General features: G+C 41.3%; 2 protein-coding genes across 2 annotated transcripts; one reads left to right on the plus strand and one right to left on the minus strand.

The window, feature by feature from the left end:
* Positions 1-565: 565 nt before the first annotated feature.
* On the minus strand, positions 566-15025 carry ndufaf2 (NADH:ubiquinone oxidoreductase complex assembly factor 2). Its single transcript, XM_083911777.1, has 4 exons — positions 14851-15025; positions 4497-4586; positions 3461-3501; positions 566-1373 (listed from the first exon to the last, which is right to left on the minus strand). The coding sequence occupies exons 1-4, from the start codon at positions 14963-14965 to the stop codon at positions 1131-1133; spliced, it is 489 nt and encodes a 162-aa protein (XP_083767903.1). The 5' UTR covers positions 14966-15025; the 3' UTR covers positions 566-1130.
* Positions 15026-15250: 225 nt separating this feature from the next.
* ercc8 (excision repair cross-complementation group 8) lies at positions 15251-27309 on the plus strand. The gene is made up of 12 exons (XM_083912254.1): positions 15251-15483; positions 16725-16820; positions 17146-17247; positions 17751-17874; positions 18806-18887; positions 19910-19978; positions 20064-20130; positions 20863-20966; positions 22218-22342; positions 24212-24409; positions 25302-25397; positions 26049-27309. Exons 1-12 carry the CDS (start codon positions 15407-15409, stop codon positions 26112-26114), a joined length of 1206 nt encoding a protein of 401 aa, XP_083768380.1. The 5' UTR covers positions 15251-15406; the 3' UTR covers positions 26115-27309.
* The last annotated feature ends 356 nt before the right edge of the window (positions 27310-27665 follow it).

A 27665-nucleotide genomic window follows, 5' to 3' on the forward strand; every position in this document is an offset into this window, starting at 1 on the left:
GGGCAGATCTTATTGTTATGCGGACAATTATATTGTGTTTTACAGACTTAGTCTTAACTTATCTCTATTTGCAAATATATTTGGTAGTCTTTTAAATAATGCATTTATTAGTATCCAAAATGTATTCCATTCATATCCCTCCTCTTTCTCTTTAAATCGTATCCTCCTTGGTTTCAGTGAGAGCATTTCAACAATCATATTGAGTAGGGCGAGACCATGTTCTCAACTGCAGCATCCCTGTTCATTATTTGCTTTGTTTTTTGTAAGCCTTGCTGAACTTTCTTCAGCAACTCTGTGGCCAACATGCACTCTGACCGGAAATGAAAGAACTCTTCCTGGAGATCAATATGCTGTAACATTATTCATTCTTTTGACTTGTGATGTACAAGCAGCAGACGCCACCTCCATGACAAACTAGCAGTATTCAGTGAACGGCAACATCATGTGTTACGCTCTTCCACATGCTCCCTTAACGAGTAATATTTTTCATTTTTACAGTGTCGAATGTTGCTCTCTGAAAGATATTACTGCACAAGTATTCTGTGTTCTTTTATGTTCTTCTGATCAGCTTGAGTTCAAAACATTTAATATCTCTGTGGTAAGGAGTCAGTATTGATGTCATTAAAACGGTCACAATTTATTAGATATTTATACTCTTTTACACATGATGCAGTGTATTTATAGTTCACTACTGGAAGTACAACCCTTCCAGTATATCTTTGCTTTATTAACAGATATTTCAGCTATATTAAAAACTGGTCACTTATGCTCAGCATGAAGATGAGGGATGCGTATTGTCGTGTGTATGTGTGTATTTATATATACAGTATATGTATATATACATATATATATATATATATATAGATAGTATACAGTATATATACACAATATACACTGAGGGACAAGAAAAACAGAAAATTGTATAACGCATTCAGTCCAATAAAACAGCCTTGAAATAAATACTTCCTTCTGAAGATCATAGTTTGTGGTGTTGATTTTGATTGAATTTTATTAAAAGGTGCTTCTAACATTAAAGTTTAAAGTTTCACATGGGTAGTATTTATTGCAGGGCTTTTCTACTGGATTGTATTACATTGTACAGCGGTTTCAGTGTATGTGGATGTCTCAGTCTATTTCTTGGGTTTGGGCAACCAGGAGCCAGGCTGGAACGTGTTTGCAGAGCTGGTGGGGTCTTCGCTGATGTCCTCCTTGCCGAAGCTGGTGGTGGATGCATGGCCCTTGGCCACAGTCTTTGCAGGAATCGCCACCAGACCTTCTTCATATTCTTTGGCCTGTAGAGCCAAATCTCTCTCCTCCACCTCCTTGGCCTTCAGTTTGATGCTCTCCCTGTAAGACTGATTCTTCTGTAGCTCCTATAAAATACACAGGTGGACATACATGCATATTTAGAGTCTCGCAGTGTTTACCAAATTCAATGTAACACATTTTAATACATTTTAATACATCATAGAATGCAATTTAATTATTTCCTAATGGCAACACCGCTTAAAGAATGATGAAAAACCAGAAAGGATGGTGTGGCCTAGAATTATCGATTAAGTAAATTCATTTATTGACATTCATAGCACATTTTTGTCAGTACGGTACTTCCCTGCTATAAATAAAAATAATTCCTCACAACATAATCAATACATGCAACCTGGGCCCAGGTAAGCAGATTGATTGATGGATTAACTGATTAAAAATGCATTAATTTAGGTTTTTTGCTGAAATCAACACTTTCCCACTAAGAATCAATGGTACAAGCACTGAAATGCCACTCCTCCTCCTCCTGCACATGCTATCAACTATCAAACCCACTTGTAGTTTATAGATGTATAAAGTCTTCCAACAGCCCGCAACAAATATATAACTAATGTTACGGTCTATGGCAGGCAAGACAAAAATATTCACGATTCAACACTTATCATACTTTCTAAGGCCTTTTTTTGAAGGATTTGAATTCTTGTACCCTGAGTTCAGTCAGTAGAAAAACAAACATATTTCCTGATTTTTAAATAAGGCAGCCATGCACATTATTTACAACACTGCCCACTATGACTACCAAGGTAAATTAAAGGGACAGCTATATCACCCACCCTTACCATTCATCATCTACCAAGGTTTGTGGAGTTTGAAATGTTGAGGTTGCAGTTTCCAGAAGATTTGAGAAAATAGAGTGTGACAAAAAGATTACTTATTGGAACTTCCAAACTGTCCTGCAAAACTGAACCAGTGATAATTCCCCTTCCTTAATCAACTACCTCTGCTTGTCTTAGAGAAAACAGGCACAAAAAGTCAACCGCTTCCTAGTCAAAAGTAGAAGAGACACAAAGTTGAACTGGGCAGCTTCCAGGAACAAATGTGTGTATCTTTGGAGTATGAAGTAGGACATTTGCTAGAAAAAGAACAAGTGTGTTCAGTTAACCTATATTGGTCCAATAAACCCTGGTTAAAAATGTAGTGCTTGGAATGGCTTGGTAAACTGACGTGACAGGAGGCATTTGCAATATAAACAACCATTCAAGCTCATGGAAACAATTAAGAGCATGAACATAGTCCACCAGTGGAATAGTTAGCCACTTGAGCCACAGCTAGTGTCCAGTGATGTTAGCCTCTCCCTAGCATGAGAAGCCAAAAAGGAAGGGAGGACTGGGCATAATGCTGTTGTGTGTTGGCAGAACTGAAAGACTGGAAAAGAGAGGGGAGAGCGTTGGCCAAAAAGCCCCGCTTTGGGGAGGGAGACAAACATACTGAGCTGCTTTTCCAGCCTGTTAATGACAGGATTTAATCCAATCAATTTATGTCGGCTTGGACCGGGAAGAGAGGGAGCGTGACAAGGGGTAGGGTAATGTGCTGGGAGTGAAGCCTTGGCCACATCAACACTGTCCAGCTGTCGATGGCAGCTATTGGGCAGACGCAAGGCAGAAAATTGGAAGAGAATGTTCTGGCAATAGAGGCAGGGGATGGCATTGGCCACTGGCAGAGAGAGAGGACAGAGAGATAGAAAGAGTGCCTTGGTATTGGCCTTCCAAGGGATTTCCTATATACCCACATTTCGCCAGCCAAATAATTTCCAGCATTCTCACATTTAAAGAGCAATAAACCCAGTGAGAGGTACACGAGGGGAAAAACTGCACTCCTTCACCATTCCCATCTCGGAGACTGCCAGAAATAAAACACAAAAAGCTGAGATGGAGGCTTTTGCTGGAAAAAAGAAAGTAAACTAGGACATGGTGTCAGTGAGCCCCTTGTTCAGAGGCTGTCTTTGCTCTCCGCCATCAATACACTTCAGCTGCTGTTTATTTTAACACCTGTCCCCCAAAGTTCCTGGATTCTGTTCGAAACTGTAAGATAAAACAAATCAAAGCCTTTGCATGCTTCTTTCCCTCCCCTGTAACCATCCCTCCAGAGTCCAACCATCAGCACAGTGGGAAGGCTTTGGGGAGGGGGGGCATACCTCGATGGAGGGGGGCTCCTTCCGTCTGCCTCGGATCCAAGCTGGAGGAGGAGAAGGAGAGAGAAAGGGAAAAAAAGAAGAGTGAAAACACCCACACAAACATACGCTGCACAAACAAAACCTGCAGTCATATTCAAAGGCTGCAGCTATAGCATCACTGAGTGTCAGGGCACTACAGTAGGTCTGTGCAAAAACTGACTAACCGAGCTAGTTGGGAAAATGAATCCAGGGTTTTCACTTTGTTTTGTTTCATTTTACTCAGCGAACTATAGGGAAACATGCAGAATGATAGTGGTTATACACATGATAAACTCAAAACACTAATACTGCTTTAGTCTAGGCAGAGTAGGGCCGCTGAGTACAGTGTCTCAGTAGAGACAGTGTGAATCTACTCTGATCTTTGAATTTGAAAGTACACACTCTGTCATTCTCCATCAGTTCCTCTGTCCTTCCTTCTCCTCCTGAGTAGATCTGTGTCTGTCTGTCTGTCTGTCATCCTTTTTTCTTTTTAAGGCGCTCTATTTTGGCTGAGCTGGCTGCACAGCAGAGCAGGTTAAAGGGAGCCAGAAAGAGAGAGAGCGGGAGAGAGAGATTTTCTAACTCTTCCTCCAGCTAGCACAGGGATTCTGGGCCTCTTTTATCCCTTTCTTATTTGCATCCTGATGAAAATGCATGAGGGATGGGGCGAAGCAGGATGAGGGGTTTAAGGTGGATAAAGCCAGTCTGAGACAGAGGGAACAGTTTGTATCCAGTTGTAAGAAATTTGAAATACTATTTTATGATACGGTTGTATAACACCAGCAGAAGGCGTCTTTGATAAACTCATGAATACGTTTTTCCCAACCCCCATCTCGCAGTATGAAAAAAAAGGAAAATCAATGGATTAGTCTAGGCCCCAATAGATGCAGCCATGAATTTGTTATTCCATTTTATTTGTGCAACACTTTTTTGTACTCTGCTGGGTAGCTCTCTTGTTAACATTGTCATTTATCCATGTTAGTGATAGTTAAAGCGTGTAACTCTGGTCCAGACTTACCGTCCCACTCCATCGGTATGCTGCCTTCTATATATTCATATTCTGTCGGATTGGCTGCCACTACTAACCGCTTGGCACGGACGAGCCTTCCTGGGAAACCACAAAAAAAAGAGTTAGGAAAAAGACAGCAAGAGGGAGCAGGTGTGAGCTAGAGATGCTCAACAATGATGCATAAAAACGCAAAGGAATACAAATAAACACAAAGAGGCGCAGACACAATGCTCTCAGTCTCCTGCTCGCACAGACACACACACACACAAATACAGACAGACGCACAGACACACAAATACACAGAGGGATGACAGCACTGTGACAGGCCATGGATGATTACCTCGTGGCCCTCGGGCCCTTCTCCTCAGATCTCGCTGAGTGGCTCCAAATCTGGGCTAAGCCTTTATGCAAATCAGCCTCCCTTTAACCCAACCAACCACAGCCCCACTCACTCACAAGCTCTTCCAATCACAGTGCTCTGGCTAACAATGCCCTCCAAAATCAACATCAAGCCGAGCAGGAGACAAAAGAGGTCAGATATCACAGAGAACAGGGGAGGCACAAGCTGCATGGAATATTAAGTGCTCCTTTCCCTATCTGTATACAGCACGACGCTCGCTAGCAGCAAGGCCACCGCCAATTATTTTGGTTGAATCTGCTGATTAGACAAGTTTGGCTGGCACACAATGACATGGAGACGGAGGTAGATGCGGGTAGGGGGATAGAGAGATAGAGACAGAATAAGTGGGTGCGAGAAAATTAAAAAGAGCCGGTTGCGTTGTGTCTTTGTGTGGTGCTACGGAGCTTTATACAGCATTCACTAATAAGTGATTCCATAGTTTTCTCCTCGCAGGTAGCCGGATGTCCATCCCTTGATCTCATGCCTCTGAGAAATGATGAGGCAAGGAGAGAGAGAGAGAGAGAGAGAGAGAGATAGAGAGAGAGAGAGAGAGAGAGAGAGAGAGAGAGAGAGAGAGAGAGAGAGAGAGAGAGAGAGAGAGAGAGAGAGAGAGAGAGAGAGAGAGAGAGAGAGAGAGAGAGAGAGAGAGAGAGAGAGAGAGAGAGAGAGAGAGAGAGAGAGAGAGAGAGTGATGAGGCATGGCAAACATGGCTAGGAGAAGAGAAATGGATGGGCAAGGAAAACAACACGCTCCAAAACACAGACAATCTGTCAGGATTCCATCACCGTTTCTCTGCAGCTGACTGGACATGGACAAATGGAGGCAACCACCTCCGTGCACACTGCAGACTGATGGCCTTAATGTTTACTTCAGCCATAACAGATAGCTATGGCACAGGGATGGATGAATGATAGCACTCGAAAGTGGCTTAGTGTGTATACGGAAGGCTGTTTGTTTGTCCCTTCTTAATAAAAGTGTATCTGTTTTCTTCCAGTGAAGACAAAAACATTTGTCATGCATGTACTGTTCTGTAATTATGAGGATGGTTCCTTCCCATACTTTATCCAGCCTATATACTGTAGTAATCAGGTCAGCTAATTAGGCTAGTATTGCTTTGGATCTGCGTTGGTTCCCACTAGATTGTCACTATAGGGCCTCACAGGCTCCAGCTCTGCAGCTTTAGTTTTCTGATATCCAGGTCTGACAAAACACTGCATTCTCTCATCCTATCCGCAAAGCTGGCCCAGCAATGCGTAAAACACATTCTGTGATCCTCACATTTGTTTACATGTATGCCTTAAAATGTCTTCTGAGAAACAGTTTTCTAGAAATCCCCCATGATAGCAGAACAAAAACAACTGCCAGCAAACAAAAGGTTGCATTCTCTAGGCAATACTAACAAATACATTTAACAGGTATGCTAATTATAAACAGATCCTATCCATATTTTGCATTGGTGTGGGTGGCAGCAGACTGAAATGGTACAATTATGATACAGTCCCCACAAGCAATGTGCTTAACTACAGCTAATGCTTAACTAATAAGCATAAAAAGAGGCACCCACTTTTTCCTCCGTCTCAATCTCTCTCCGCTAGGTTGCATCTCAAGGCTCTCCCCTTGTCTTGTTGCTTTTGCAGCATGACTAAACCCCTTCCACCACAGCCTTTATCCTTGGATTTAAATGACAAATACAGTATGTACATATATTTATGAAACACGGCTGATCCTCCCACCACATACACATTGGGAGGAGGCTTGTCAGTCTGATTGGGGTGAATCTCACTCTTTAGGTAATCTCTGAGCTGGGACAACCGCAGAAAAACACACCAAGGCTATATACTGTACCTTTTTACAAATATATACTAGAAAAGTTCAAAAGAAACACACCACTTGTTCCAAATCGTATTACCTCGCAGGAGCTGATACAAGAAATAAGTAAAAAAGTATGTGAGGGTGAAATATTAAATCTAGAACCTTACTTTTGGACATTGGGTTTATTATAGAATGCAATTATTGTGTATAGGCTTACTGTTCGCGTAAAGTAGCATAACAGAATTGGCCTGGCGCATTGTTTGCATAGTGATTTCTCAGCTAAGGGAACTGCCTACAACTAACAATCACTGTCATTACTAATTAATCTATAGACTTCGTTTTTAACTGAGTCCTTTATACTTTTCCAATAATAAAACAGAGCCCAGGGATGTCTTTAAAATTGCTTTCTTTGTTAGACCAACAGTCAACAAAACAAGCGAAATCTTTTACAGTGATATAAAATGGGGGAAAGCAATAAACCCTTTATATTTAAAAGCTGTAGCTCTAGTAAATGTTATAACAAATCACAAAATAACACAGAATACAACAAAAAAAAGATAGGAAAATAAACCCTACAGACACCCAACCATTTATATATTATTTTTTAAACTAAATGACAAAAATAATGAAAAACGTCAAGTCATATTTATTTGGCTTGAAATCACAAATATGTGACATCACACAACAAAGTTTAATTCTTTGTGCGTCTTAAAAGTTTGAAAATCGAGTGAGGTATTCAATTAATTATACTTATATGGACAAATGCAATAAACTCTCCACACAGAAGATTTAACCAGTAAATGTTTTTGCAGGCAATTTTACTTGAACAATACCAGTCAAGATCAGTTGATTATTAACAGTCAATACTTCATTTTTCTCATGATTGACCAACTGAATTATATAGTCCTTAATATAGCTTCATTTAGGATCCCTGACACAGACAGTCAGTAAATTGGGTGCAAGCTTTCTTTCTGCTTCACAGTTTTAGACCTTAGAGAGAGACAGAGCGAGAGAGAGAGAGAGAGAGAGAGAGAAAGGTGTTAGGAGCTCTCCATCCCAGCGGGCCTCTTGTGACAGGTCTGCCTTCTCATCACTCACTAGGGGAAACCTACTTCACACACACACACACACACACACACACACACACACACACACACACACACACACACACACACACACACACACACACACACACACACACACACACACACACACACACACACACACACACACACACACACACACACACACACACACACACACACACACACACACACACACACACACACACACACACACACACACACACACACACACACACACACACACACACACACACAAGAGAGCAGGCAGATTAACCTGAGGGACAGGAGCGAGGACGCTGCCTCTTACCGTGAAGGACAAACGCAGCACTGCGTTGGAGAGGGGGAGGGGCCAGCGGCAGGAGAAATGAAATCCCACTGCATAAATATTCATGAGCCATCTCACCTGTCTGAGCGCGACTCATCTGTGAGCCTAGCTGTGGAACCGGGGGGAGGGAGGGGAGAGGAAGAGAGGAAAGGAAGGAAGGGAGGGAGGATGAGACAGGGAGGCAGGATGGGTGAGGGGTTGCCTTGGCAGCCAGATCGGGAGCCAATCAAAAGGCAGATACGCCTATCCTTCCTGTTCGTTAAAATAAGACGTGACGCGCTCCGAGGGTTGCTCTTTGAACCCTGAACACACCCCGATAAACTCCATCGACTTCTCTCTCTCACACACACACACACACACACACACACACACACGCACACGCACGCACGCGCACACACTCCCAGGTGAGTGCTGCTGGAGGCGACCTGAGAGGTTTTTCACCTCCACAATGTCATTGTGGGCGTATTGTGCCATCTCTCTCACTGTGTGCCTTTCTCCTGCTGCACTCCTGTCTTTGATTACAGAAGCAGGTGTCATGGGAACACACTTCAATAAGCAACATCCAGCCATAGAAAGCTCTAAAAACAAAACAGAATAAACTCCGACTGGTGGACCTAGATCTCACGCTCCTCATCATCAACGCCGACGTCTATCCTGTAAAACGCTTGTTCCTGAACTGATTGCAATGCAGACAAAATCTCCCACTCGCAACTCCGGCTCTCCCTCTCAAACAACAGCAGAAAGAGCAGCCTTCTCAGTCTATGTGCAAGGTAAAGCCGTGAGTTTTAGGCCTGACACTGTGGTGTACAAAAAAACAAGCTTTAGGGCAGCCTGGTTTGTGCCTAGTTTATTCCTCTCCAGCTGAGCTGTGTGCTGGAGAGGGATGGGGATCCAATACCTGCATGGTAATGGACAGCTTTATGAAGATGGAGTGATCCGATAAGGATCAGTGATACAACCAGGTACCAATACCGACACCCTCTCTCTCTCTCTCTCTCTCTTCCTCCAATCTCTTTCCCTGGAAAAAAAATGGAGGGGATGTGTGAGGCCTGTAACCATGGTTACCCATTAGCCCTGAGCCTAGCGACGCAGGATGAGGTTTAGAGGGAAAAGGCCAGCCGTTGTTTTGCATCAGTTCTGGTGAAAGGAGGAGCTTATAGGCGTAAAGTAGGCCTGCTGCTGCTGCTCATTTTTTCTTATTCAGCCCTTATTCTGTTTGTCCCTGTTGCTGTCGATCCCACTGAGGCTTGAGCAACTCACAGCAGAACAGAGGAGAATAATTCATATAAAAAGTAATAACATGCTGAAAAGAATACTCTGATTTCCCCTGTGTGTTACTTTTAACAAAACGCAGGCGTACTTGAGGGTGAAGGGATACTTTACCCCCTGCCACTTAAGACCACCCATCCTCTTGAAGTCTCTTCCCTGTCCGATGGGTTATAGAAAAGGGCCGTGGCGAGCCAGGAAGTCAGCGTCCTTTGTGAGGCTGTGAAGCGGTGTGGACCCCCCCTCCTTCCTTCCCAGCTCCTCTGAGGCCCATACGATGTCCATACACCAAGCTGTCCACCCCTTTCTATTCACCTCCATCACTCTCATCCAACCCCCTTCCTTTTCCTTCCATTGCACCTTCAGTTCCCCCTCTCTCTTCCTCCATTAACCTACCTCCACCTTCCCTCTCTCCCCCTCTATTTGTCTGCCTGTTCCACCCACTTATTTCACCCTCTTTCTGTCAGAAACCCTCCTTTCACTTTCACTCTCTCCATTCTTCCCCCACTCTATAATTTCACCCCATATGTCAGCATCCCCCTTGTTCTTTGTCACTCACTTTCTATACCCCACCTTTTTTTCCCCACCCTCTGTGAATCTCCCTCGGCCTTATCTTTCCTCCCTTACTCCTAGCCTTATTTCTCTCTGCCTGTCTGCTTTATTAAAATATTCTGAATTGAATAAGCAGCGGCAGGCTCCAGAAGCTGTCTGCTTTGTGTCGGTCTGTCTGTCAGTGAGACAGACAAGGAGCCCAGAGGTGTCAAAACATCTTGCTGGCCATCTGACCAGAGAGACATGAATGCACTGGACAGTGAATCACATGCACGCCAAATGGAAAAAAGTACCGGTAATTGGATTAATTTGTTGTCTGCATTCTGTTGGCATAGACTGCTCATATCCCATTCATATAAAATGAGATGTGAGACAGGTGGACTACGAAATGTATACAGGTCTACCATACATATGAAGTGTTTAGCAGACCTGCAAGATGCTCCAACTATTGATACTGGAGTAAGGCCTGTTTGTCATGCTCTACCATAAGAAATAAATAGGCCTGTTTCTCATTTCCAGCATCTATCTTTTCAAATGCCTTTTTAATGAAGTAGTTAAGCCACTCAATGATGTTCCACCGCAAACACGTACAATTACACACTTGGCAAATAGTATAAAGCAAGATGAGCTAAACCCACTTGGTTTCCCTATAATGATTAAACAACCTTCATTTAAACCCCATGCATTGTAAAGCTGCTGATCAATTAACATGATTTACTGTAGCAGCTCTGGACATCGCCGTTCCACTGACTTGGTGTCCTACTGTAGGATAGACCTTCCTTCATCATACCCTGGGGATGACTTGTGGCAGAATAAACAGCCATTTGGACCCTCGTCTCTCTCCGCTGTGACTCTTTTCATGGAAATATGCGGCTTGAATCAACGCTCTGATGACACACAGCCATCTGTTGTTGTGTTAAGTGTGTTTGGGCATGAAGTGGAGAGAAAACACACAATAGCAGAATTTTTCCCCCCTTTTTGAAAATACAAAGCGCGCACACACACACACACACACACACACACACACACACACACACACACACACACACACACACACACACACACACACACACACACACACACACACACACACACACACACACACACACACACACACACACACACACACACACACACACACACACACACACACACACACACACACACACACACACACACACACACACACACACACACACACAGTCCCCAGAGTCACCCATCCTGAAATAGCAGAACTGAGGCCTTTTCAGTTTTTCACTTCATAGAACAGAGCTGGGGAATCAAATAAATAATAGACAAAGAGAGAGGGATAGTGATAGGACGACAAGTCAATGCATCTTTTCTCTGCAACAGCGTGGCACACCTCTGAAGAACCTCTGAATCCCTTCCATTCTCCACACAGTGGAGAGAGGACCAATAGATTAAAACTGCATGGCACACACTGCTAAAATGAATAGCGCTAAAAATACATCCTTTTCACCGAGACATGAAAGGAAACTGCCTTTCCCTGTCCAGTATTGAGCAGCCATTGATTCCAAGACAAAGGCTACACCTCCTCAAAGAGGTAAGAAAAATAGCAATCATACAGGCAATTATTTTCAAATGTGCCTGCAGCAGCCGATAATGTCAGTGCGCCTCTCTTCCTAAATAAAGGGAGGGAAAGCAGGCGTCAAAGCTGCAGGCCCACTGCTGAAGACGAATGAGCCCATCCGCAGAATGCTTTGCTTTCATCTGGGCAGCATGACATGACGCCCCATGCAGTGTGAGGCAGAGCTGGGCCTGGGGGACCGACGCACAGAGAAAGATAGAAGAATATAGATTCTCTATTCAGCTCTATGGAGCAAACACCAAGGCAAAGACCTTCTAAAGACCAGTGGCCAGATTGCCAGTGGCTTCCTCTTGTAGCCCTGCCATAGACAACAATCACTGGGGTTCTACAGCCTATAGCATAGTTCTCTCTCTATGGGGCAGCAGCAAAGAGTAGACCTCTTTAGCTAGACCTTTTCTAAAGACAGAGACGGACATTCTCCCTCTCTAGGCGTGTACTTCAAACTCAGGCCTTTTCATTTTGATGTGCAGCAGCATCTGAGGAGAGGGGCTAGAAAGCAGCTCTGCTGGGTCTAGCCCTCCACACTGCTGAACTACTCTAATGTTGTGAATAGAAATCTTCACGGGACTAGCTTCAAAGGAGGAAAATAGAGAGGCAGCAATGATGGGGAGGGGCAAAGGAAGGAAGGACGAACTGGAGGCAAATAGAGGGGTCAACCTTAGGAGAAATTTGGATAGTTTAGATCAGATAGGGCAAAGTCACATAAAAGCAAGAAGTTGCTTCCTTTTTTTTTTTCCATCTTAGCAGCCATTAACGTTCTCATATGCACAGAATTGCTTACGCCCCAGTTTTCTAAAGTTAACAGATTGAAAGAGGTAGAAAATGGGAGCAGCAAAGCATGGATAAAAGGTAGAGAGGGATTGACTGAACGCTAGGGATGGACAAATGAATAGTAGAAGAAGTAGAGGTAGAGTTGAGAGAGATAGAGAGGAAGAGGAAAGAAACTCCTCACCTACTTCAACCACTGCTCATGTGCTGCAGTGGAAAGCCCTGCGGTCCATGCCTCAAGGCCCTGAGCCCACGCTTGGCCTATCAGTTTAAGATCAAAAAGAGCCCACTTTAGCAAGACATATGGGCTGAATAATGCATATGCTTTATTTCCACAAGGCTGGACGGGGTGAGTGGTAGAAAAAAAAAGAAGAAATGTATGTGCCATATATTTCTATTTGTGTATTGTGAATTTGTGTATGCGTATGTGTGTGTATCTGGCATTAATGAGTGTGTTTGTTCGGGAACCAGTTTTTCTTCAGGCCAACTAGCCTCTATACAGTGTCAGTCATTGTGATTGGGCAGTGAGTACGGTAGCCTGTAGCGTGCTAGAAAATGGGTTTCTGTGATGTCTCATTTGAATAGTCTGACAGCCAGGGGTGGAGGAGCAGCCTTGTAATGAATTATAAATACGAGGTGGGTGCAAGTTTCTCTACAAACTGCTGAGAAAAGGTGAAGCACAAAGTCAAGTTCAGTCAGAAAGAAACCCGGCCTGCAACCTGCCAGAGGTTGGTCCCTCTCCAACAAAACAAAAAACACAACAGCATGGTTTCACCCTCTTAGAAAAGTACCACTGAATATATACACTATATGATAATTATTCAGGTCAGGCTATTTGAAGGTTTTACCAAAGTTGTATAATGGGGAACCAAGAGAGGGCGACAAACACAAGCATTTGTAGGTCTGATAAGGAATGGGAAATAAGAACCGGTTCCAAATCATATGATCCAATGGAGTAGTATGCCTCCTAGTTTACTGATGCAAACATGCTTTTCTGACAATTGTGCAATGCAAAACAATGACATCCAACTCTTGCATCTAAGCTGCTGAAAACTTGCAACGAGAAGGAGTCATGGCTTTATTTCATGAAGAAATATGACAACAGTCCGCTAATGTCTGTGAAATTATAATTTAAAATTCCATAAATTCTATGTATTTGACCTTCTACACGAGAGACACTGCTTCCCCGCAGAGTAGCACGTCTGTTACCATATCCTATGTTAAGGTGTTAACATTAGCACCACACAGCTACACTATGTTGAGACTCTTTTTCCACACATAAAACTTGTTAGGAATCAATAAGGGAAATGATAAAGATTTGCACCAATAAACAGAATTGACAATGGATTGATACCAATAAGATCTTATACATTCCCATCCCTTGGTGGGTTACGATTATTCCATGATTACTGCTGTGTAGTGTAGTTCCCATACTAGACAGATAAAGTGTGTGGAATGTGAGTGAACTCATGCTCAGGCATAATAATTCTGGCAAATTTCAAGAAGCACAATCCTTTGTTAATAATAAGCCAAATGTCCATTGCTGGTTAACCAACAGTATGTCTGAAGCAGGCAATGGTTGTTCTCTTTGACTTGTGACCCCTGACCTGTGGCCTACAGTGTGGGTAGTAACCCTGCTGGTGATAATTTAATAATTTAAATTTAAGGTGCTAAAGGGAGGAAAGCGGAATGATCCCATATTCTGGTAATGAGTTAAACTAGGAAATACAGAACGTACGCAAACTGTGCATTACTAAATTTTCCCCTAAACAAGTGCATGTGCAGGTGTGGATATGACACATTTGGAAATTTCCAAAAAGCGTTTTTGTTGTCATTTGTCATCTATGTCAGTAACTCCTTCTTGTTAACGCCTAGCAAAACACAAATTGGCTGTGTTGCTCAAATTAAGAGAGGCAGCCGATGTCACAAACGTGCTTTGCCGGTGAGTCAGTACACCTCTCCATCTTCCTTCCTCTTAAAGACAGCCAGGACAAATGGAGGACTGACAGTAAACCTGGGCATCTTACAGTCAGAGACAGTGTGAAGGAAATCATTGGCATCCCACCATGGATTAGCCTGATGACACAGTTCTACTGCTTGGCTTGAACATAACATACTGTAGCACTGCCATGTCTCAGTAGGGATATATGACCTCCTTCTAAATCCTCATCACAGACTAAGTAATCAGTGGAGGACTCCTCCGGCTTTGAAGGCCAGTGACAGAGGAGCTGCCATCATTTTGCCATCTAAAATTAGTTAAATGTTAACTGTACAGTGAACTGCTGTAAATACAGACAAATCTTAGTAAAATTACTCAAAAAGGGGAACGTTGTTCTTGAGACAGTGGCTCCATCTAGTGGCGAGATTTCTATACTACAAGGGTGAAAGGGTAAAAGTAAAGTCATATCCACAACAAGCAACACATTTGAGAAGAAAGCAGTGGTTAATTTACAAAACAAAATAGATAGCTGGAATAACTGTATTTTTCAACTACAGTACAATAACCGTAACAACGTACATGTTATCTTAACGAGGCTTAAATTACCTGTCCATGTCTTCTGTTCTGGGATTATGTAATATTTATTCCCCACAGTATCTGTCCCGACGTGCTCGCGTACTATTCCAAAAGCACGACGAAGAACTCCAGCAATCCTGCTCATCTTCACAGGACTGCACGAAGGTTTTTGAAGTGTATTTCGTACCCTTTCTTAGCTGTCTGTCCTATCACTGGGTTGTTTATGCAAGAGTTCGTGGATTCGGAAGAAGAATGAATAAGCTGCTATGTGATTGGACGGCTAATACTTGACAAGCCAATCCTCGCATTTGTCATTGAATGGACGTTACGTTCCAACATGGCGCGGCTCATTGTGTATATACGTCTATGATTGCGTTGAGATGCTTCAGAAGCCAGTTTCAAATTCATGTAAAATAAGCAATACGTTATCAAAGCATAGTACCATAACGGGACTTAAATAGCGCATTTGGCAATTACGAAAGCTTTGGGTACAATAACTTGCCTTGGTGGTGGGCACTTCAGTGTAGCTAACATGCTAATATTTGAGCTAACGGTTGAATAAGAAGTTTCTCTTCAAGTTGAAGCGATGTTGGGGTATCTGACAGCAAGGCAGTCTGGTCTGGATGACCCTCTGCGACTGAGACGTGCAGAGTCGACGAGAAGGTGAGAGAAAATACAAGTAGCCCATCTCAACCAGAGAGGAACATTTAAATACTGCCATACTCATATTCATAGTCCTAATTAGCTATCGTTAATTACTCATGTAGAAAGTAAAGAAATATAACAGTTTACATGTCTTAAGATTGGTATTATAGCATGTAATATTGCAGTATGTCACATAATGACATGTACTTGGATCAATAGGGAACCTAATGTGATAGGAACATATGAATGGGAGTTGTGAGGGGACACTTTAATAAGTCGCACCGTCAGTTAAACGTGCTAGTGTTGTAGTTGTCCTGCCGGTGCGCTTACAACAAAAGAGGTAGTTAATAAACAGTTGACCCACGCTTGTTATTAAGTAGAAATCATGACATTTGGTTTTAAGAATCTTTTAATTAGCTCTACTTTGACGATTCAAATATCAAAATTTCAAATCAACAGTTTATTTTATTTGGATTGACTCACTGATTAGTCTGAAAATGGTCTAGCCTAATTATTTTGTCTCATATGCAACGTATTTATTTGTTATTTTGTTTATCCTTACTGATATACAGTGTTTTATTACTGTACATTTTTTAATAGACAAAGAAACAACAGTAAGACAGAAAAACAAGATAAGTCACAATGAACAACATACTGGATCACACTACAAAAAACATAAACACAACAACATGACAATCATCACAAATATCATCATGAGGCTTTACAACCCAAAATAAATAACCACAAAATCAAGAGATCAAATACAAATATTTCTGCTTCCTTTGCTTATTATTATTATTATTATTATTATTATTATTATTATTATTATTATTGTTGTTGTTATTGTTGTTATTATTATTTAATTTTCTTATTTTTGTATTAATTAATTTCGCTTTCTTTTGTTAACTTATAGTAAATTTACTTTGTTCCTGTTTACATCTTTGTACACATTAACCTCATTATGCACATTTCGCTTATTAGGCGTATGCATTTACTACGCTCAGTTTGTCCATCGCAATTACTGTCTGATTTTTATTGTTTTTCCATATTTTTTGACTTGTACTGTTTGGTGTTTAGATTCTTCCTTTTTTTACTTCGTGTGATTCCCCTTTTCTTTCGTATACATATTCTTACGACTGCTTCCCTGTAGTTGTTGCATGGCTTTGTCTTATCTACTATTATCTCATTTTCATAATCTGTGATATGGATCAGTGGTGTGTCCAGTGATGCTCAAAGCTTATCCTTTTGTATCTTCAAAGGGTCCTGAGTCTGAAGTTGAATCCTGACAGAGACGTGGATAGAATCCATGGAAATGGCATAAACACCATTGACATTGACGCAATAGAGGGCAGATAGTAAGTCCACTTACTCCTACTTTACTATCATGATTTAAGAATTACTACATTGCAATCCTCTCCTGAAACGGTTATATTTTTAACAGCAACATCATAAAACAGCAGCTGTAGATTTATCCTGGACAACATTTTGTGATAAGATCCCAGTAGGCATGCAAAATGCCAAGCACCAAGCATGGGGGAAATTACATTTTAAAAACTCAAGAGGATAATCCACAGACTTTTCAATGATACATGCAAGTTTTCATCAAGAAGTACTGGCTGTCATCAAGCCGTGTTGGATAAAGTCATGCTATCTGTGAAGTCACTCCTCTCTGTTGTTTAGCATGCTGTCTGGCGGAGCAGATGGAGTAATCGTTGTCTATGACCTAGAGAACTATAATGGAAAACTACAGTACACCTGCAAGGCAGTGTGCACAGTAGGCAGGTGAGTGTTGTTCCATTTACTCATTCCATCCACTGGAGGGGAGCACTTGACAGCCATGTCTTTTAGGCCACATACTATCAAGTAAAATGGTTAGAATCAGAATTTTTCTTTCATTATTTGTTACTCATATGAATGAGTTCTTATTCAATCTTATGTTGTACACTTTCATGGCTCTGATGCTGATCTCATTTGTGGCAATGTGACCTCAGTCTAAACAGTCTTATCAGAATTGATTTACTGCTCCATGAAACATCTGTCATGAAAGCATTCACATACATGGCTGAACAAGAATACAGGAGAATGTATTATTAAGCTGTGCAATGTGTATATATCTTTATTGTCTGCCGGGGGCAGATGAATGAACACTATTTTCATGTGCTGGTACACTATTGTATTTTTGTGTTTTGAACATAATGGTGGTGGGGTGGCGGTGCTGATCCCTGAAAAGTTTATGCAAGAATATATGTCTTCTGTTCATCTTGTCAAAATTCTGTTTTATGTAGGTCGAGTCGGTATGTCCACAAATTCAGTGTAGAGACAGTCCAGTGGTATCCCTACGACACAGGAATGTTTGTCTCCAGTTCCTTTGACAAGACCATGAAAGTCTGGGACACTGAGACACTGAAGGTAAGGGAAGTCAACCACAGAGTAAGTTACTCCATGTTAAAGGTAATAAACATTGAGTTACCACTTTATTAGGCACACCTGAACCATTAGTTCCACTGTGTACAGTATGTCAATTACGGTGAACATCTTTCAATATATGCTGTATAAACTTAGCTACATAAAGCTGAATCAACATCTAAATGTACACGGATATCCCCACTGGATTGGTTATTAAGTATTAAGCTTACATTTGTTTTCAAATAGCTTTACCACCCTTTCTCTCTTTTTGGTCTTTTCACTATCTCTTCCTCTCTCTTTCTTATTTTCTGCTTCATGCTAGCTATTTTTCTATGCCACATGGTCCCATATGGCAGGCCCGGAGCTGTGCTAGAGTTACACTGGCACCACGGTTACCTCAAAAGGTCAGGGAAGGGACATAAAAGAACCTGTGTGTGTGTGTGTGTGTGTGTGTGTGTGTGTGTGTGTGTGTGTGTGTGTGTGTGTGTGTGTGTGTGTGTGTGTGTGTGTGTGTGTGTGTGTGTGTGTGTGTGTGTGTGTGTGTGTGTGTGTGTGTGTGTGTGTGTGTGTGTGTGTGTGTGTGTGTGTGTGTGTGTGTGTGTGTGTGTGTGTGTGTGTGTGTGTGTGTGTGTGTGTGTGTGTGTTAGGTACAGAGAGGCTTTTTATATTTGCTGATGAATTTGCATTGTAGCCGCCACTGCTGCTCAGGTTTGCTGCCATCTGAGCTCTGGTACCCTTCCTGTGTACTCTTTCATTTTTACCTAATACATTCTCTGAATGACTTCATTTAAGGTCAGGATTTTATATTTCATCATGTAATTAAGATTTGCATTCACCATACAACACGAGTATACATGGCACTAAACACAGAAAGCTTACCACAGCTTGCTGATCCTCACTGCCTGTCCCTCTCTCTCATTTTGTTATTCCTCAGCCTGCTGAAGTCTTTCAGTTTGATGGAAATGTCTACAGCCACCACCTGTCCCCCATCGCCAGGAAGCACAGTCTCATTGCAGGTGTGTGTGTGTGTGTCACAATGAAGCCACAGTTTTTGATGATCTCATTGGCGAAGAATAAACCTGCTAAAGTACCTGTTTCTGTCATTGGGTGCTAAAAGGCATTGAACTGAAGACAACAAGCCCATCTGTCATCTGTTTTTCTCCAAGCAGTCATCCTACCTGCTCCCCCACAGCACACTGCACACACAGCCCCTATCTTGTACCCCAGTTTTTACCCCAGGTTCCAAAGTGATATGTACCCGGAGGGGACATAAGTGGGTCAGAAGTGACTTGCACAAGGATACCAGTTCAGAAACAGATTTCAGGGGAGAAAAATCTTTAGAATCTAGGTCCCAGCAGGTCCCACATCGCCCAACAGGACCAACAGGTTTTTTGTGCCTGCTGAGTATGTGCCCATAAATGTGCAAACACACACAGACACACACACACAAACACACATGCGCATGCAAGAGTTTCTTTGACACACCTGTTTCTGAACAGGGGTTTTTTTTTGCTTAATGTGTCCTCCCCTCTCAGGGGTGTTACAGATGTTTGTCAAACAAGTTGCCGACATCTCTGGAGTCTTCTATTTTATCTAAGAAGGCATTTTAGGGGAATCTGTATCACCAATAGCTCATTATTCTGCATAATTTTGGCTATTTGGATTTGAATGGAATCCCAATCATCTTCTTTGTGGTGTTCAATTTTGCCAACTACCTTACCCTCCTCGTATGTATAGATGGGTGTGTTAGCTAATGTTTATCAGTAATTTTTCATATACCACACCTTATCTGTGAGAACCTGGGACTCTCGGTTTTACCCTACTTAAGCACCTTTCCTGTATACACGTTATAGCAGATTATACTCACACATTTATCTCGATCTCTAAACTTTGACAATATTGATAAGTAGGAATGTTATATTGAAACTGTATAATTGAATGGGATCTTCAGCGTTCATTTCATTTATTTTAAAAGGAAAAAATAATGTAATTCTTTGAGTTTTCTGTCTCAACTACCTTTTTATGTCTGTGTTTTAAGTTGGCACCAAAGACCCTAAAATCCAGCTGTGTGACCTGAAGTCTGGTTCACGGATTCATGTTCTTCAGGGTTAGTGAACTAAACCACCAATACACACACTCATTTTTCCTGCTGCTTTTCCTTACACACATAAACACTCATTCCCCCCCTCCAGGTCATAGAGCAGAGATCTTGTCGGTGCGGTGGTCGCCTAGATACGAACACATCTTAGCCACTGCAAGGTAGGCACTGTTAACTGCCAGTCTTCCTGTTGAGATTCAGACTCTGTAATGGGACCATGTACAGTTTAATACATAAATGTAACCATTTACATTGTGTCAGATTATAGCCCTGAGCTAACTTGCATCCATAGTCATTTGGCAGGTCAAAACAAAGAAACAGCACAACAATAAACAGTACAGAGGAAAAAATACCTTCCCCTAGTTTGCCCTCAGAGCCACATCAAAGACTAATGTCAGGTACAGTACAATCCCCACCATGCTGTGTCCCAGCAGTTCTTGTCATCTCAGTTCCTGCCCATCTGGCCACATTGCAACTCTGAGTCATGTATAATGCCAACACATGATCAGCAGATAGGTGCTAGATGTGGCACTGTAGCCCTGTCAGTAGAGCATATGGTCGATACAGTCCCCACCTGCTTTATGCTACATTAGACCTGCTAATTAACCTATTGGGATCAGTGTTCTGCTTGTCCCTGTGGACTGTAAGTGATTTTGAAAACAACTGGCACACTGAGAAGAGTATGATACTCTACTATGGAGAAGCATGTTATTTCCCATCAGAAATCTGACCTGGCTAACACACACTCATCAGTTTTAGCATGTATTATAGCTATAATTCCCTGTATTGTATTTTGTGGTATAATCAAATGTTATTTTCAGATTGTTTACAGGAATTCATTAATTAACCAAGAGAGGGTGCAACAAAAATAATTCCCTAATTTTCCTTCTAAGTGCAGACAGCAAAGTGAAAATATGGGATGTGCGCCGGGCTTCTGGTAGCCTCTTCACTCTGGATCAGCACAATGGAGACAAGTCAAAAGCCTCATCTGAGGCAGGTACTGTTACCCCTCCCTTTTTCTTTTCTAGTTTATTTTTCCTCATTCATACAGTGGGCAGGGCTCTTGGCAAATGTGTCAACCTTTATTTAGATAAGGAAAATAACAGACATTGAAGGGTATTGAGGCAGGAATTATAGTCAGACAGCCTGGGGTGGGATTTTTGGTGCAGAAAATTTGGGCTATGCTGTACATTTCCCATTCCTCTACAAAATCAATCTGCTTAACACAGTCCACAATGCCACTTTAGCAACCCCATGATATGGCATATACCTTTTAGTGGTGGTACACAGACTTACGATACACATACAGTAGGGTCTGAGTTGCATATACCCCAAAAATGTCTCGAAGTACAAACTGGGGGCACATGTTGATCTAAAGAACGGGTGGGCAATCCTGTGTGGTGTGTTAGACCAGGGAGAAACCTAAAACATGCAGGGCAGTGGCCCTCCAGGAGCAGGATTGCCCACCCCTGATCTAAAGTCACTGAATTCACCTTTTTCTGGTAACTAATGCTTATTATGCTTTATAAAGCTGCAACGAGTAGTCAATGTATTAATTAATCAATCAACAGAAGAATAATGGCCAAATGTGTTAATAATCGATTTATTGGGATTTTTCATGCAAAAATGGCATGGCATATGGAAATTTCCTGCTTTCCTCTGTTTTATATCATAATAAACTGAATATCGTTGGCTTTTGAACTGACCAAACAGACACTGAAACACATTAACTTGGACTCTGAGAAACTGGGAGGGGCATTTTTCACTATTTTCAGACATTTTATAGACCAAATGATTAATCTAGAAAATGATTGGCAGAAAAATCAAAAATGAAAATATTTGTCAGTTGTAACCCTAATGATACATTTAATGGCTGGTGGTAGTAGAAAATGAAGTCAGTTTTACTGCAACAACTTCCTATTGCAGTGTTTTCTAATAACCTTCAGATTATTCCAGATCTCTCTGGAGAAGTCAACATTCTACACATGCAGAGTCTGAGCCCCTGTCTACGTTCAAGTAAAAGGGGCCAAGGGTCAATGTCAAGAGGAAACCAGTTTATGTTAGATGAACGGATGTAATATATGCTGTATAAAAAAAATCTGTGTAGTTATAGGAGACATGGGATTTTTAACATTGACACTAAAAGTGTGCCATCGATTGATAAGTGATTATGTAGAACAAATATGCACTGTTGAAGATGGAGGAGGAAAGGGATGCATATTTCAATGTCTCACCTGTGTTTAACCAGTGAACACAGCTCATAATGGCAGAGTGAATGGCCTGTGCTTTACCGGCGATGGCCTTTACCTCCTCACCACTGGAACTGATGACCGTATGCGACTTTGGAATAGTGCCACGGGGGAAAACACACTGGTAAGGTGCGTGTGTGCGTGTGTGTGCGTGTGTGTCTTTGGATTATACAGATGCAGTTTCAGACCCTTGAGTACACTTTCATTACTTTCTCCTCCAGGCTACCTAGAGACTACAAAGTCTCTGCAGCTACTGCAGTTTTACAACCACCAATATTAGGACAGGAAACCACATCACACATGTTCTTAAATCTCTTACACAGCCCTCCAGTATTTGTTGCACATGATTTATACTGTTACTCGTCCTCCATCACTCATTTTGAAGTTTAAGTTGAACTGTCTTAGGGCTGCAGTGAACATGAAAGTCAGATTGACATTCCTGTAGACTACTTTCAAGATAAGCTGCAAGTTTTTCAATCACTTGACCAAAAATTATTCAGTTCAGAGCATGGTCCCTTTTATTCAATTTCCAAGAACTCAGGGTCATTATTATTAATTGTAGTACTTTTTTGTGTTAGACTGTTTAATGTTCTCTGGTGGCTTTAGCTTAGAAATTAAACATAAATGAATGTTTGGTTAACAATCTGCCAGTGTTAACCAAATTTAGACAACCTTGTTTACATCAGAGCTCTACAGGCTCTTCAGGACAGACTATTTGACCTTTTTTTAGTTTTGGACATGATAAAAGAATAGCAGGGACAGGAAACCAGAGCAGAGAGGGGTTGAAAATTGCATGAAGGGGTTTTTATGCCCAGAGTGAGCTAACAGTTGGCCAATTTTTAAGAAACTTTGCTTTGTAGTATTAAGTCTATATAAAATAAATGTACTGTATACTGTACATCCAACCCTACACCCCAGAAACATAACCTTACCCTAAAGCTAAGGGAAGCTATGCTATTTGGGCTCTCACATAGTCTCCTGTTGTAATTTTCTGCTCTGCTGCTTCGTGCTGAGGTTGCCATGGTGGACATTTTTCAATCTTCAGGCTGTAGCACAAGACAACTGGTGACTTAAAGGGTAGATGACCTTATCTGCCAGGCAAAGATCAGAGTTGGATTACAGACGTGGTGGCAGAAATGCATGGTGCACATTAGGAGGTGGAGAAGAATTGCTTTACACAATTGAAACCTGTTTCACAGGCATGAATGAAGCCTAGTAATTCTATACCATCGCAGTGAAGTAGTTTGCTTGTTTGTTCAGGATCCTTGTAAGTCCTGGAAAGTCTTAGAAGGTCTGAAAATGTGAAAAATTGAATGCCTTAAATGGTTTTGAATAGGTCTTAAGAGTATGGTCTCTTGCTGTGCTTATCTTCTGGTAAAAAAGGCACCCTGTGGAGTTTTTGACCTCTAATAGTGCTATGAAGCTGTTTTTCCATTAGTGGATGCCTATTTTGTTTATCTTATGAATGCGTCCGAGGACACCCGTGACACAATTCACAGTCCTGCCAATTGTTTCACACTCTACTCTAAAATGACAATGAATTCAGCAATGCATCACGCCATGTAGGAGAATACTGCAAACTAGTAAACATGGATCTAAATAATAGGAACAGGATTTAAAGTACTTTTAAAAAAAATGGTCTTTGCAAATATTTTATAGGAAGAAAATACTCTCAACACGTGTTAGACCTCAAGGATACACATGGATTTTGGTGAAATGTAAACATAACTTTTGTTTGTTCACATTAATCGTCAGCAGGAAACCTTATATTCTTAACGTTTCAGAGTTGCTTTTTTTTCTACATTTGAAATCTTTCTTATTTGCAGTGATAACGCACAGTAAAAGCCTTCGCCCTAGATTTTTAGTGACAGCTATGGGGATTATAGTTGTAAAAAAAGCTTCATGTTCATCCAGGAAAACATCTGACATTGTTTAGCGTAAAATTTGCTTTATATGATCTAAACCTTTTGTGCCTGCACTCTTTGTCCCTCAGGTAAATTATGGGAAGGTCTGCAACGAGAGTCGTAAAAGGCTACAGTTCACAGTGTCACGTGGCTGCAGCCCAGAGTTTGTGTTTGTGCCATGCGGCAGCTCAGTAGCTGTGTATGCCCTACACACGGGAGAGCTGGTCACTATGCTCAGAGGTCACTACAACAACGTCGACTGCTGCGAGTTCCACCCAGACTACCAGGTGAGAGACACCATCGTCCCAGGTGGGGACTATTCCCTGCGTCCAGCCAGTATACCCATCTTTCTGTAGTGCTGCCTTTGTTTGTGTTTCCGTCTATCTTTGTTCTGCCAGTCAGGTCTAGCTGGTCTCTTGTCCGCTTAGAGAATTCAGGTCAGTTTCTCTCAGCTAGTCTTTTTATCTCTTTAACTGGTGTGTTGCTATCACCATGGCAGTCTCAAATGAGCCACTTTCCCGGTGGACAGATAACATGGTTAAGTCAACATTTCCCGAGCTATACTGAGGCTGAGCTACTATAAATGCAAATACTGGCATCATTTATGTGTGACCCAAGTTCGTGCTCTAAGCCTAAATGCTGAGTGTTATTTTCCAAAGGATTTGCTGCACAAATTTCAGTTTTTAATTGTCAGAGATCTTTTAAATAATTAGGCACATATAGTTATACACAATCATCACAGATGTAGAGGGATGTCCAACCAACACACTTGATAGTAACCATTGTAAACATCCGGTGTCACACAATGGTTTTGTGTGTGTGTAAAAAAGGAATGCAGTTCGGCAGCTTGTCACTCGGAGTTACAGGATATATCTTGTGCTGAAAATGTATTACTTCTTCTGGATGTCTCTTGTCTGATGTAATGACACTGATCAGTCCCATGGCACAGACAATGTGTCCCATGTGTTCACTTCTGTTGCATGGACAGGTTTGAGCTTATTAATTATTTCCCTCTTGGTCCCATCATGCTTGTTAACACTGGTGTTCCCCTGTTGCTGACATTGTGTGGAAGTGCTTCAAGGTGAAGGTTATACTGCTGCAGTTCTTCTTTTATTTCCTGTAACAGTCTGTGAACCAGTGCATCAGAACTGAGGTGACCTTGTTATTTTTAATATGCAGGAGCTGTATAGTGGAGGTAAAGACTGTAATATCTTGGCGTGGGTTCCTGTCCTTCGTGCCTCAGATGTGGAAGAAGAGTCAAAAAGTTCAAATCAGGTACAAGTTTCAATAACAGGAAACAAGATGTGGAAAAACAAGTATGGAAGAATGGTGTAATCAATTAACATTCTAACATCTTGTTTTGTAATGTTTAATTTTAGTATTCAAGGTAAGGAATTTGTTTGACTTTAAATATACTCCTTGAACAATGCATGATTTTCACCATAATTGCTGGAAACCAAAAATCTTAATATTTGAAATGGAAAAATTCTGTCGTCATATTTGATATTTATTTGTTGTCTCCTGTCGTCTCACACCAGACGCAGTGCAGACCTTGAAATAAGCAAGCATTAAATGATCACGGTTAAAACATACAATCGAAATTAATGTGAATAGCTGGTAAAATAAACAGAGTGGCAATATACATTTATTCCTGAAGGTATAAGTGAATTCTGTAAACATTATGTTTTGCAGTTGCATTCATAGAAACAATTTAGATGTGATGCTAAAAGCCCTTGAGAGTGTGGCAATGTTTGGATTAGCTACCTTGAAAGTGCAAATCTCTCTATTTCCATTTTAACTAGTTGGTAAGTTTATCAGATCAACAATACTTGTCATACCCATGCGATTTGTGTGCACATGGATTGTTTTTGTAGTAGCTCTATTTAAGGATAAGTATCTCGGAGCTAAAATCTTGATTTCTTACAGGCTACCCCTGACCTGTCTTCAGTGAACCCTGCCTTTCAGGACGCATGGAGCAGTGATGAAGATTAATGTTGGTGTTTTGAATGTGTGGACAAAGTGGACATAAATAAAGTCGGACCATGCAAATGAGCACACACCCTTCATGAAAAAATGGCAGGTCCATGAACACACAAAGATGAAGTTCTTAAAATACAATTTAAATGTGTAAATTACTGTACGATGTGATGAATATGCACAATTTGTTGTTGTTGTTTTTTACTGTTAATATATCATTGCTTTTTTAAATTTGAATGTAAAGCCAACAAGTTCCTCAGTATGCATCACAAGTTTCATGTTTCAAGTCCTCTTAAACTGCTCCAAGCCAATTTTGCATTTGCTTTGCATTTTCAATAATTTATTGTAGTCCTGCCATTGTTTGTGTAAATTATATTTTGAAGATTTGGAGGTTTTGAGACAAGCAGAATACATATTTACTGTCATTTCACAGCCCTCACACACCTGTTATGATGCTGACACTGTTTGAGGTTGAGACATTTTGTAATATGTGTGTACATATAAAGATTTTGGACATCATAGAGTTCAGAGAGATATTTGTAAGCTTTTTAAACAGGTGTGTAGTCTTTCAGTTTGTTTGTTTCTGCAGCTGAGTTGAGAAGAGACTGCCCATTATCCTCTCACGGGAAACACCCAGTGGCTTGGTTTCATTCCTCACAAACTTTGCATGTGTTAATAAGTTCAGCAATCAGCCCTCGCTGAAACTAGCAGTGAGGAGTGATGGTGAAACCTTTCTCTCTGTCCCACCCTCCTCATTTTACATATTGCCAAGGTTACCGAGGAAGAAAACTTACCGGTAACGTGTACTGTGGATGATCCTTCCAGATGATGCACTAAAAGATAACTCGAGGGCCTCAGTTGATCTTACTTGAATGGCTTGAATATTTTAATAACAGCAAATCTGATCAGAGACGCATCGGCACGTCGGTACATGATCGCAGACACCAGCAAGCTTAAAGTGTATCACATATTATAGCACAACCCTCCCAAGGACCAACGTCCTGTTATCAGTCATGGTGCCAACAAAATAAAACAACCCCTTACACAGATTTGAGAGGAGACATTCCTCCACTTACCCATGTAAACCCACATATTTAAGATATCATAGCATATTCTACATTTCTCCGACAGTTACCATGTGGATACCTGGAAACCCAAATGAGGTTTAATACTGACCCCACAAATAACCGAAACATCACAGTAATCAACATTGTTGTCCTTTTGAAATATACAATTATTTCTTGCATATAAATCCAAGATACTGTTTTGCATCATACAATGTGCCAGTCAGATCTCTTTTACCAAATTGAATCTTGAATTGTACTTTTTTATTAACCTGTGTGTCTTATAATTAAAGCACTGGGAATGCAACCTTATTTATTTTGCCTACTTGTGTATTTTCGCTAATCTCTTTTTCTTTTCGTTTTTTTTTTAAACTGAAACCAAATATCGATTACGTCTGAAGTGGATTCCCTCTACCGTTACAAAATCTAGACAGTTTTCGATGAGGCATCGTTCAAGAATGAGCTAGTATTGATGGACTAGGAATTGGCCAATCAGCGAAGG

This window comes from Echiichthys vipera (assembly GCF_963691815.1).
Source record: "Echiichthys vipera genome assembly, chromosome: 4".
Lineage (NCBI taxonomy): Eukaryota > Metazoa > Chordata > Actinopteri > Perciformes > Trachinidae > Echiichthys > Echiichthys vipera.